At 34.9% G+C, this 12,773-nt stretch overlaps 4 protein-coding genes across 4 annotated transcripts; 3 read left to right on the top strand and 1 right to left on the bottom strand.

Annotated features, from left to right (window-relative positions):
• Positions 1-2,439: 2,439 nt before the first annotated feature.
• WICANDRAFT_26096 (uncharacterized protein) lies at positions 2,440-4,128 on the top strand (the record flags this gene model as incomplete). Its single annotated transcript, XM_019181228.1, has 1 exon — positions 2,440-4,128. One exon carries the CDS (start codon positions 2,440-2,442, stop codon positions 4,126-4,128), a length of 1,689 nt encoding a protein of 562 aa, XP_019041190.1.
• Positions 4,129-5,481: 1,353 nt separating this feature from the next.
• Positions 5,482-7,065, top strand: WICANDRAFT_76163 (uncharacterized protein; the record flags this gene model as incomplete). The annotated part of the gene is made up of 1 exon (XM_019184333.1): positions 5,482-7,065. The coding sequence occupies one exon, from the start codon at positions 5,482-5,484 to the stop codon at positions 7,063-7,065; it is 1,584 nt and encodes a 527-aa protein (XP_019041191.1).
• A 394-nt stretch (positions 7,066-7,459) lies between these two features.
• On the bottom strand, positions 7,460-9,315 carry WICANDRAFT_27123 (amino acid permease GAP1; the record flags this gene model as incomplete). Its single annotated transcript, XM_019181339.1, has 3 exons — positions 7,460-8,346; positions 8,407-8,979; positions 9,033-9,315. 3 exons carry the CDS (start codon positions 9,313-9,315, stop codon positions 7,460-7,462), a joined length of 1,743 nt encoding a protein of 580 aa, XP_019041192.1.
• Positions 9,316-11,996: 2,681 nt separating this feature from the next.
• On the top strand, positions 11,997-12,731 carry SIC1 (cyclin-dependent protein serine/threonine kinase inhibiting protein SIC1; the record flags this gene model as incomplete). The annotated part of the gene is made up of 1 exon (XM_019184334.1): positions 11,997-12,731. One exon carries the CDS (start codon positions 11,997-11,999, stop codon positions 12,729-12,731), a length of 735 nt encoding a protein of 244 aa, XP_019041193.1.
• Between the last annotated feature and the right edge of the window lie 42 nt (positions 12,732-12,773).

Here is a 12,773-nt window from a genome sequence, read left to right on the forward strand (position 1 = left end):
GCATCATTAGCGCTAAAGCAGAATTACCAGCTCAAGTCAAGATTAGGTTTATATCTATCAAGTGTTTCCATGAAAATTTGAGATGTACAATACTTTCATGGCAACATAGGAGCTAAAACGAGCTTTGAACGATAAAACGCGGTCTATAACCATAGAGTCAAATGAAGAGGAAATACTTGAGATAAGGTCAAGTTGTGCTGACTTTCTGGATCATGATCCGTTCAAACATTCCAATATATCTTCAAGTCTCCAACATCAACTTTACACAATTCAGTACATGAACTCATTCAAGAACACGGTGAAGATTTTAAAGCTGGTTTTATTTACAGTGTCGAATTTGAAGGTATACGAGATCACTGAAAATCAAATGAAGATCAATAAAAAAGCGGCTGAAAAGATGCATCATCTGGCTTTTGAGAATCAATACCTTAGAAAAAGTGGTTATACAAACATAGTATACTATATAACCATCAATCTCTAATATTGATTTTGAGTTTTTATTGGTTTTGCTAGCTAGTTGAAATTCAAAAGCAACTAGGTCAATATGATGTGTTCAGTGGTAACTGTTTCACTAAACGTTTGTCAAGATATTGCTGTTTTATCAACTTGTCAAACATTTTGAGTAATCGTGTGAAAGGTTTTCATCTATTTGCTGTTTACCTGGTTCATCATGTTGGATAATAGCCTATCTGCAAGGTCAGTTTAAATTCTTAATATAGCAGTACTCATTTTTATTGAGAACAAAGCAGACCTGGTTAATGATCTTTTCAATGGGAAGTTTCCACTAATATTATTCAAAGACAGGTGTTTTAGTATAGTATTGAGTGCAAAAATCTCTATTCCAGTGCTTAACATGTTCTTAGTTTTCGATCTCATTTGATTATAGTCAGATCAAATACACATTATTGAAAGAATAGTGAATATTGGATCTTGAAGCGAGCTCCATGATCAACTCTCCGATGGCAAGTCGACCTTAATACCTCGTAGAATCAGGTGTTCCTGGTCAACAAGGATCATATTATGTAAAATAATTAAGATATAATAAATATATCTTTCTGATTCTTGATTCTTCAATCTTTAAACGGTGTTCCGTCGGAATATTGCCGCCTACAACCCATGGGGATTTCCATCTCTGACAGCCAGTGACTTGATTTAGGCATGATTTCTTATGAAATTTAACCCAAACAACATTGGTGCTTGTAACGACTTCACCCTGGCAAGTACAAAACTAAATTATGCGGTGTTTCTTTGATCCCTTTACAAGGCTTCCAATCAGATTCAAGGACTTCACCAAGAGTAGAAAAAGTTTTCTACGATGACACCAAAAAGCTTTCTTCGACAAAATTCTCAGTCACGGGGAACAACAACCTTGATCATTCAATGACCACCATTTTATTTCCCAAAGAGGCACTCAAACTGCCGCATGAAAGATAGAGTACGTAGCCAACTTGACAGCCTTCAAGAAATTGACTTGACAATACAATGAATAAAGATAACTTATCTACCTTGGAATCAGATAATAGATCCACATAGGCCAGGCACTCGTGATTTCGAGTCAAAGACTCATAATACATGTGGTAAATTAGGAATGGAACACCGCCAAACAAACAACTTTGGAGCTGTCAAATCGATTAAACATTGAGTACTTTTCAATGGCCTAGATGCCCTGGCTTACCCTTGTACCCAAGTCAACTAGCCAATCATTTCATCTCTCGTAAGCCCTCCGCAAATTCGATTTCTTTCTTTTTCGAGGTATTCAGTCTTCTCGTATCCTTCGATCGTTGACAACTTGATCAAAAAGATCACTATAACGCTGACAATTTGATTCTTGTCTAATGGCTACTCTCTGCAATGAGCCTACATAGGCCCGTTCACGTTGCTCTCTGCTTATCACAAGTTACAACCTCAGCTTATCACCATCCAAATGTGGATCGAGAACCCAGCGATGTTGGCCCATGCCGAGATAGTCAAAAACAGCAAAAATTTAATCATCGAAGCTCAAAAAAAAGCCATGAAAATTTATCATGATCAAAAATACAGCACAGACATGAACGCAGGAAGCAGGCCCTGGAAGAGTTTTAATTCGTCAATTTAATTAATTATTAGGCTGACTTCGTCATGAAAAAGAATTTGAAGCTTGATAAACAAGTAATCATGCATGATGCTCTCATTTAGATAAAAATTCTTCGCGATCTATCTAATCAGTGCTGCATGGATACAAGTTGTGAATGTACACTGTACACAACCAACACTTAGCATTTGTTGATGTACACAATACAAAAAAAGTCGTCGAGGCTGATCCAGTATAAATACAATGGAAAGGTACCTCTTCCCAAATAGTTGACACGAGTTGTTTCTTTGCAGTTGTTGAATTTTTTCAAACGTACACCACTGGGTATTAAACATCAAATACATTGAATTAACAATATATTATCCAAGATGGCGTTCTTTAATAGTGAGAAGCAAAGTGATATAGAGAAAAGAGTTGATGAAGTTTCACTTCATAACATCAACTCATCACATGAAGCAACAAGTATTCAAGAATATGATACAGGTTATCGTTCAACACATCGTACATTAAAATCAAGAACATTACATTTGATCGCCATGGGTGGTTCTATTGGTACTGGTTTATTCGTTACAATCTCAACAGGTTTATTATATGGTGGTCCACTTGGTTTACTACTTGCATTTTTGATATGGACTGGGATCATTTTCATTGTTACTGCATCTATTGGTGAAATGGTGTGTTATTTACCAGTTTCCTCTCCATTTATTCAAATGGCTGGACGTTGTGTTGATGAAGCTTTTGAAGTTATTGTTGGATTTAATTATTTCATTATGATTAGTGTTTATATTCCTTTTGAAATCACTGCTGTTAACGGTATGATTCATTATTGGAGAGACGATTATTCACCAGCGATTTCATTTTGTATTCAAATCTTCATTTATACAATGTTGAATCTATTTGCTGTTAAATATTTTGGTGAATCTGAATTTTATTTAAGTATTGGTAAAGTCATCTTGGCTATTGGTTTGATTTTCTTCACTTTTGTTACAATGGTTGGTGGTAATCCTCAACATGATGCTTTTGGTTTCCGTTACTGGAAACATCCAGGTCCTTTAGTGGAAACTTTAACAACTGGCTCAATGGGTCAATTCCATGGTTTCATGGCTGCTTTAAACAAAGCTTGTTTCACTATTGTTGGTCCAGAATATTTAGCTATGGTCGCTGGTGAAGCTGGTCAAGAAACAAGAAAAGTTTTAGCTGGTACTTTTAGAACCGTTTTTTACAGATTAACTGTCTTTTACATTCTTGGTGCTCTATCTGTTGGTATTCTAGTTCCATCAAATGATAAAACTTTGACACTTTTGGCTTCATCTGGTTCCACTTCAAATGGTTCTTATTCTCCATATATCATTGCAATGAACAATTTGAACATTAAGGTTTTGCCTCATATTGTTAATGTTCTTTGTGTTAGTTCTGCTTTCAGTGCTGGTAACTCTTATGTTTACTGTTCTTCAAGATCCTTATATGCCATTTCACAAAGAGGTTTCGCTCCTAAATTTTTGCAATACTGTACAAAAACTGGTGTTCCAGTCTTCTGTGTTGGTGTTGCCTTCTTATTCTCATTATTATCCTTGTTACAATTAGGTGATTCAGCTGCTAAAGTTTTGAATTGGATTGTTAACTTATGTACCGGTGCTCAAATCTTGAATTATTTCTTCATGTGCATCACCTATTTGGGTTTCTTTTATGCTTGTGAAGCTCAAGGTGTTGATAGAAAAGCTTTTAGATACACTTCATGGTTCCAACCTTATTTGGCTTATTTTGCCATGGTTATCATTGGATGTATGGTTGGTGCTTTAGGTTACACTGTCTTTATGCCAGGTTCTTGGTCAGTTGAAAACTTTTTGACTTATTACTTGATGGTTCTTTTGGATCTTGTGATTTTCGTCGCTTATAAATTAATCAAGAGAACAAAAAGAGTTAGATCTGCTGAAGCTGATTTAATTACAGGTTTAGAAGAAGTTGAAATGCATGAACAAGCTTATTTGGAGTCCGTGGAACAAAAAGGTCAACATCCAGGATCATTGAAACAAAGAATAATGGACTGGGTCTTTTAAGTCCTCTATTTTCCAAATTTTTAGAGTTGTTTTTTTCTGTATTTCCTTGGTGGTTTTTATTTTAGTTCATCTTTCTTTTCGTAATTGTCAATAGCTGGTATATTGTTGATTTTAATTTGGAGTTTATATTACATATAACAATTGTTTTTTGTCGATAGAATTTATCATGTCAATATTGTAGCTGCTGGAAATCGTGCACCAACGCTAACTTCTATTTGTTGTTGTTGTTGTTGTTGATAAGTGCCTGAGTGTTGTTGGTTCATCATGAAAAAACTACAATCAATTTTCTTTGTCTGTCAATTTTTCGTGTGTCTATTCGGATATTCGCGCCGGATTGGCCAAATGATTTGTCAATAACATATAGCTAGCTCGTACTTCTTCTTATCATGATCAATACATATAAAAAGCTAATCCATAATATAATTTTACTGGTAAATAATTATAATATATTAAATTCTGATTGTTTGTCGAAGAAAATGAAGGATAATTACCGCGTGGCGCGCGCTCACTCGAAATTCTCATTTTCAAACAGCTTTATTCAACATATTTTGCTAGGTCATATGTATATTAAAATCGTTTAATCTTGATGAAACTGATTTATCTATGAATTGGATGTATTTTAGGGGTGTTTCAAGAAAATTTTTTTTAAGAAGATTGGTATGCCCTTATTTGTTTTATAGACTAGAGATAAGTACGTCGTTAAAATTTACTCGAAAACAAAAACAAAAAATAACTTCGAAATTATACTTAAATTATACATCATTACAAACTTTGAAAGATTTAAATCATATATGTATATATTTTTTATATTTGTATCATATAATGTTGCTTCATTAATTACGTTTGAAAATTTAGTCATGTGACCAGGCCGAGCGCGCCCGAACTGACCAGCTGGAACACCAGAGTTCAAAGAAGATGGAGTTCAATTGAACCTAAATTTGATGATGCTGCTGTTCAAACAATGATAACTTTCGCCAAATCACAAATAAACAAATACAATTCAAAGAATTATTACCTTGGATCGTAAATTACAAGAAGAGAAATATTGAAATGATAGAAAACAGTTGTGACACAGCTTTATTAGCCTTTTTGATGCATCTAAGATTCAATTAGAATCACAAATTAGAGTGCAATTTTTTTAGATAAGTGAATTTGTAAATGAGTATAAGTGAAATAAACGTTATTGTATACAAAAAAAAAGACCAGCTGTATGATCAAGATGCTGATACCATGAAATCTTTTATATATATTGATCATGACCCGTCTATGATTTATACTTATGAATGAGTTATACTAAGAATAGAACTTCATAGATCAGTATAGAAGGCGCTATAACACCACTCATCATCAAGAATGACTGATCTAAAACACATGAATGATGACCAAATCTCAAGTTTTATCATTGACGTTTCAAGAAGACGTATAAGGGATGCAGAAATGGAATCAACTGCCGATGATATTGCTTCAATTGCCTTCAATGCTGGCCAAGTTAGTCAGTCAATTAAGCGTATAATAGCGAACCCTTCAAAACAACAAATCGAGCAGTTTAAAGAAGCTACAACAGACAAAAGAGTCTTGTATTTATTAGAAAGTCATGATGTTTCATTAGGCCTTGAATTGAAGAATCAATATGATCTTGGGAAACTTGATATATTTGATGAGATTTTGAATTACCAGCATAACTTTGTTGAAGTTGAAGATGATTTGATTATGGATAATTTCATCAAGAATTCTGAATATTTTTTGCCGCCAATACCAGATATTGAAGACCAAGAACTGAAAGAAGACATAGAAGGAAATAGAGGACTGGTAAACTATAGCGATCTGGGCAGAAGCTATTATGAAAATTTTGTAAATGAATATTTGATGCATAGATTTGGTGATCGTGATATTAAAAAATTGGCAGTATACGCAAATAACCATAAAGTTGCCTCACGTTGGGCAAGATTATATGAGTTGCCTCTGGACTTGAAAGTTATTCCATATGAAACTTTTTTTGCTTATGTTGGTGCATTGATTTCTCAATTTGGGTTCAATTCAAATGATTTAGAATTTGAAATAAAAAACTGGTTGACTATCTTGCTTGAACCAATATTGATGCAATTTGATGATAAAATTCAATTGAAAATCAATGCTAAAGATGAAATTCGCTCTCTATTAGGTCATGGGAATATTGAATTTAGACATGTTTTCACTAGTACACATTTTGAACCAATACATCTTGTTCAAATTTATGCAAATGAAAATATGCTTTTAGCAACAAGCAGTTCTGATTCTTTAGCAAATTCAGAAGCAAGAGCTTCAACAATTGCTCTTTCAAATACAAAGCTGATTGATAGGGCCCAAAAATCGATCAAGAAAGCTAATGAATCAAGAAACAAGGCTTCATTATCACCACATGTCCCAGATCCAAATATTCAACATCGTTATCCTCCTCAGCCTACATATCCAACATACGGATCATACCATCCAGCTCCAGCACCAATGGCAGGGCCAAATATGGCAGGACCAAACCTGGCAATGGGTCATTCACCTTATATGGATCAATCAAAAGCTGTTGTCCAAGCAGGACATGGTGCACCAGCCGCAGCTTATCCTCAAGGATTGGTCAATCAAGATTATCAACGTCAGTTACAACAAGCAAGTGATTCTGTTTTCGAATGTCCATTGGTTACTGATGAAGCTGCTATTGATACTTCTTCTAAAGAGAAGCTAAATCAACTATTGATTAAAAGCAGGATCAATCCTGCTGAATACAAAACTGATAAATTGAACAATTCAGATGTTCAAGTCACATGTTATCTTGATAATGTCCCAATTGCTAAGGCACTTTCAACAAATAAGAAAAAAGCTGGCCAAATTTGTGCACAATTTATTTTGAACCATTGGAATTTCTTTCATGACCGTTTCAACAAGTTCAAGCCAGGTTCTAATTAGCTTCTTCGCTTTTATGATGATTAATGAATTTATGAAGTTGTAGTGATTTCTCAACAAGTACCTGCAGACTTGGAGCCAAACATTGTACACTATCTCGATCAAGTAATTGTACAAGTCGAACAAATGAAAGCGGAAGAGCTTTCAAAAAATAGGACCACAATGATATGTAGCAGATGGGTAGCAAAATCTATAGGCTATAACTATTCTCCATGTAAACCCTTCACAATTGGCAGTGGTTTAGATGCCAACACTACAAAAAGTATAATACTCAAATTAATTATTTTTCATTTCAACACAAAAGAAAGACATAAAGACAAAAGAACAAACTATTTAATCCCATTTTAAGGGCTTTTTTTTTCTTATAAACCAGTTATAAAGAAACACCATTCTTCTCTCAACACCAGAAGCGATAAGCTCTATAATAGAATGGTTTTGAAGCGATATATGCTTTTTCTTCAGCAATTTCAACTTTCAATAGTTCTAAATCATGTTCAGCTCTACCAGTATCCAAGTCCATTTCTGAAACTTTGACATATAAACGCCAGTTCTTCTTCCAGATTTTATGGAAAATGTAAAAGGCAATAACAACTGGGAATGCTAAGTAAGATTTGAAGAATCCATCAGCAGTTGATTTAGATTTCAATGGGAAAGCAGCAACCCAAAATTGTGCAATTAAAATCAAAACATTTAGGATAAATCCATACCATGAACCGATAACACCACATTGGGAAGTATAAGCTAATTCAGTATGAGGGTCACGACCTTGGTGTTTCAAAGCAGCTCTGAATCTAATATGAGCAAAACAAGCTGAACCCCAGGTGAAAACTGAAGATAAACCTGATAGAGCTAATAACCAATCGAAAACATCACCTTGTTTATCAGAAGCTGAAACAAAACATAATAAACCAACAAACAATGATAATAAAACAGCAAAGATTGGACGACCTTTTCTATCAACAAATGTAAAGAAACTTGGGGCGAAACCTTGAGCAGCTAATGAAGTGATTGTACGAGAACAACCGAAAACTGAAGAATTACCAACAGATAAAACGGCAATCATAATAACAACATTGATAACAGATGGTAAACCTGAAATACCTGCATTACGGATAGCAATGACAAATGGAGAAGCAGCAGCATTATATGAACCTTGACCTAATCTTTCATCGGTATATGGAACTAATAACCCAATTAAAGTCAAGGAAATGATGTAAAATAATGTGATTCTCCAGAAAACTTGTTTTGTAGCACGAGGTAATGCCTTTCTTGGATTAGCACTTTCTAAAGAAAAATTGTTAGTAAGACTGACTCAAAATTAAGCATGGAAAAAGAAAAACATACCAGAACTTGCAAGCGCAACTAATTCTGTTCCTGCAAATGAGAAAGCAGCTGTAACAAAGACAGTACAGACACCTTTGAATCCATTAGCAAAAGCACCAGGATCGTGCCAGTATTTACCACCAATGTAACCACCTTGTGGACCACCACCGCAGTTTAGGATAATTCCGAGAATGATAAATCCGATCACTGCGACAACTTTGATAAAGGAAAACACAAATTCAGCTTCACCATAACCTTTGACACCGAAAAAGTTAATTGCAACAATTAAAACATAAAAAATTGCAACCCAAGCAACAGGGTTGATGTGAGAGTTCCAATATTTGATAGTAATTGAAGCAGCAACCAATTCTAATGGTAAAACAACCAACCATTGTAAAGCATAATTCCAACCCATAGCAAAACCCCATGAAGGATCAATGAAACGAGTTGAATAGACATTGAAAGCACCAGAAATTGGGAAAGTAACAGCCAATTCACCAAGAGCTTGGACAGTAGCGTAAATCATAGTACCAACTAAACCCCAACCAATAAGCAAAGCAGCTGGACCACCAGTTTTAAGAGCACCACCAGAACCTATATAAAATGTTAGTATGCTAGAACATGTAAACAGTAAAGACAATACATACCGATAAACAAACCGGTACCAATAGCACCACCAATAGCAATCATTTGTAAATGTCTATTTTTCAATGATTTGTGTAATGGAGATTTAGCAGTCTTTGCAATAGCTTTTTCCAAATCAGTCATATTCGAGGAGTCAATCTCTTCATCTTCCATTGTTTTGAAAGAATCTTTAAATCTTTGCCATCTTGAACCTGACTCAAGTGGTTCATTATGGGTGACTGAATAGGAATCACCAACTTCTGGGTCAGTTGAATTAACAACTTCTTTATTCTTTAAGTCAGACATAATTAATTGAATGTATGTTATACGACACTATGAAAAGTTCTTTCACTCCAAGACATTGATGGGATTTCCAACGATTTAAATACTCTTTGCAATTGGTAAATCATTCAAGTATTCAAAAATATTGTGTAGATGAATTTCTTTTCAAACAATCAGGTATTCTTATCATGTCCCTACGGTGGTGCATGGAGAACTGAGCGAAAGAAAAAAGCATGATAAGCAGGTTGATAAATGCACGTCTATGGCGCAAAAGCATTTTGGAATCCCAGCAGTTCTCTGATAATTTAACGAACCATCCGATCTTTGTTCAAACGAGAAGCGTAAGCTACAGTTAGAGATAAGAAGATAACATGGCCAAAAACCTGAGTGACCGTTTGGTGATTGTAGGATTGTTAACGTCAAACTGGGACCATTATATTAGCTTCGAGGACCCTTTATGTCCAGGATTTAGTTTGAATGAGTCGAGCTGAAATAGAAATACTAAAGTAATTGGATAGCTGATGACTGACTATACACATATTCCCTTTCCCCATATTTGCGAGGGGCTATTGCTTCTGCTTTATCCAACTTATTGTTAATATGAGGCTTCTAGTGTTGTGAGTCCGACTGATCCAATTGTCTTGAGGTGAGGCATCAAAGTGAAAGATGGATTAAAAAAATTACAAGACTCTTGGAAAGTGCCGTGTGAAGTCAAGCTTAGCTTGACGTTTTCTTTGCGAAAAGTTGCAAAAGAACGTTGTAAGAAAATATTACTAGAAATGAGCCCAGATCATGCGAATTCGGCAGTCAACGTCTAGAGTGGAGATCTTCTGATTACGATGAATTTTAATACTGAACAGTAATCACAACGTCGAAAAATAAGAGTCAAGACAAACCAAGAGTGCCCAAGACCTCTATAGGCTTCCAAATTATGGATAAATAATTAAAAACTTCAACCAAAGCCTAACAATTTTCATCCAATTGGGCCTTATCTATAACCAAGGCTCATTGTCCTTGATTGCGCAATGTGGATTCCCCAGTTTAGACGTTTTTAGCGCAAAAAGATTTTACGATGAGTGTGGTTACCGCTATTTTGCGAAATGTTTTATCTCGATTCTCTGTGATTGCGCCAAAATACAAAAAAAACGTTCGTACGGCAACACTTTTGAAATCTGTCACTTGTGTATTTTTTTATCAGCTGGAGATTCATTTTGAGCTTTGTACAAACCATTCGGCATCAGATGAATACCAGTAGACCTTCTGATTTCAGGATTCAAAATACAATTGGATTTTAGGATCTAAATTTCAAGAGTCCTATCAAAACAAAATCTTGTGTAAATCCACAGCAGGTACGCAAGGCATCTTGTGATCAAAATCGTCAAAAACAATCTGAATCCTGGAGATTGGAGATTCGAGAATGTTACAACAATATAGCGTATCGTACTACATCACGATTAAAGTATAGACTCTAGAGATCTTGAATATCGATCAACATGATCACCTCAATTATGCATAAATTGTACTGTACAGGAGACTTCCGAGTTTAAATGTATTACAAAGTTAAGTTATATGACTTCCCGCTTCCATCGTATCTTAGAAATGTAGTTACAACTTACATAGCTGTATTATCAAACTAGCAAATGAGCAGTATTGGTCCTTGAAACACATTAAAGTATAAGCTTAAACTAAATATACGTTATACAAATCTTTAAGTTCACCGTCCTCGCCCGTAATATTGATATACTCAAGTCTCATGGCATATCATATATGAGATCAAACTTTGGCACGCTGCAGGTATCCAAGATATCAACTAGCTCTTCATGTACAAATTGGCAGTTCAATGGAAATTATCTGATCTGGAAGTTGAAAGAAGCCATCCAACTCATACCTAGTAACGTCTGGGTTTCAGCTAGCTGCTTGATATGGTTCCTCAAGATCATCAGTTGCGAGGCCGCTTATGTTATAAATATATAGCTCTTACCATTTAATTAGTCGACGAACAGGGTCTCATACGCGTACATCTACCTAGATACAGATTTGAAGTTCTCCCAGAGATGATATAATGGTTCCTTAAACTTGATCAAAGCCATATAACATCACAAATCATTCCAAGCTATTCATAATATCAAGCAAACGTTCTCAGTTTCCAACTGAAGGATTACATATGCCACTAGTCTCCAACCAATTAGCGAGAAATTTTCCTTGGACCCTAAAAACTGATGCTTCGGCACCGTGACCCAATGTCAAAGGCTTCTTTAAACCAATGGGTCATTGTATGTTAAGTTGTAATGATCAAATTCAAGATAGTAATTTTGTGACAGAACGCCGCAAAATACCAAATTTACCCGGTGATGATAATTCCAATTTTTCATAAGTCCGGTCAATATCACGTGAATTACCCCCGATCTCATTTTCTCTCACCACAAAAAAAAAAAATGGGAAAGAGACGCGTAAAAAATTAAATAACCAGCCATTTCCTGTACGTGATAAAATCAAGATCAAAGAACCTCTTTTTTTTTTCCACTGAAACGTACATCTATATAAAACAACAACAAAAGAGGTTGACACATTTCATCTGATCTGGTATAAGTTTGAAATCAATCACACCCTTTATTATTAATATCATTTTGCTGCTACTTTTCAATCTTCACATATTCTTTTGTGTCTTGCTGGTCAAACACGAACTTTTTTAATTATAAATCACAATGCAACCTTTAACACCACCAAGTGTGAAGACCCAACCAAGATCATCAGTGCCATATACTCCAAAGACACCATTTGGTAAGAAATTGGAGAAAGTTACAGCTGTTCAAAGCCCTCCTACACAAATCAATCCAAACTCTCTATTAACTCCCGGTCCAACTCCAAGACATTCATCAAGAAAGAGAAAAGAATTGGGTGAAGCTATAAATCTAGCAGGTGCAACCACTTCACAAAGAACTCTGTTCCCACCAACTCCATCCACTATAGGCCGTGGTCGTTCAAAGAATTATCCAGTATCTCCAATAAGGAAATCTACACTTGATAATGATGATATTTCTTCATTAAAGACAAAAAGGAAACTGACATTTGAAATTGATGAAGAAGAAGAATTAGAAACTGGAAATAAAACACCAGGTGCTCAATTGATTACTGATAAGCTGATTAATAAATGGAATGATGAAGTCCCAAGTGACTTGAGTGACGCTGATGATGATGAAGATGAGTTTATTAGTAGGAAACCATTAGTGAATCCATTTATGACAAAATCATCAGAAGGACCTGTTATTAAAAGAAATTTACCAAAACAAACAGAAATAACTCTGATTAACAAAAAAGGTGAAAAGATTATTAGAAAATTAACAGAAGAAGAATCAAATTACAAACCAAGAAACTTATTTGGGACTTTAGTTAAAGAACAACAAAAGATAAACGTTTATAATGATAATGAAGACTTATAATACATAAAATTGAAATGATTTTAAGAAAAAAAGATGATGTAG

The sequence above is a fragment of the Wickerhamomyces anomalus genome (genome assembly GCF_001661255.1).
Source record: "Wickerhamomyces anomalus NRRL Y-366-8 unplaced genomic scaffold WICANscaffold_1, whole genome shotgun sequence".
NCBI lineage: Eukaryota > Fungi > Ascomycota > Saccharomycetes > Phaffomycetales > Wickerhamomycetaceae > Hansenula > Hansenula anomala.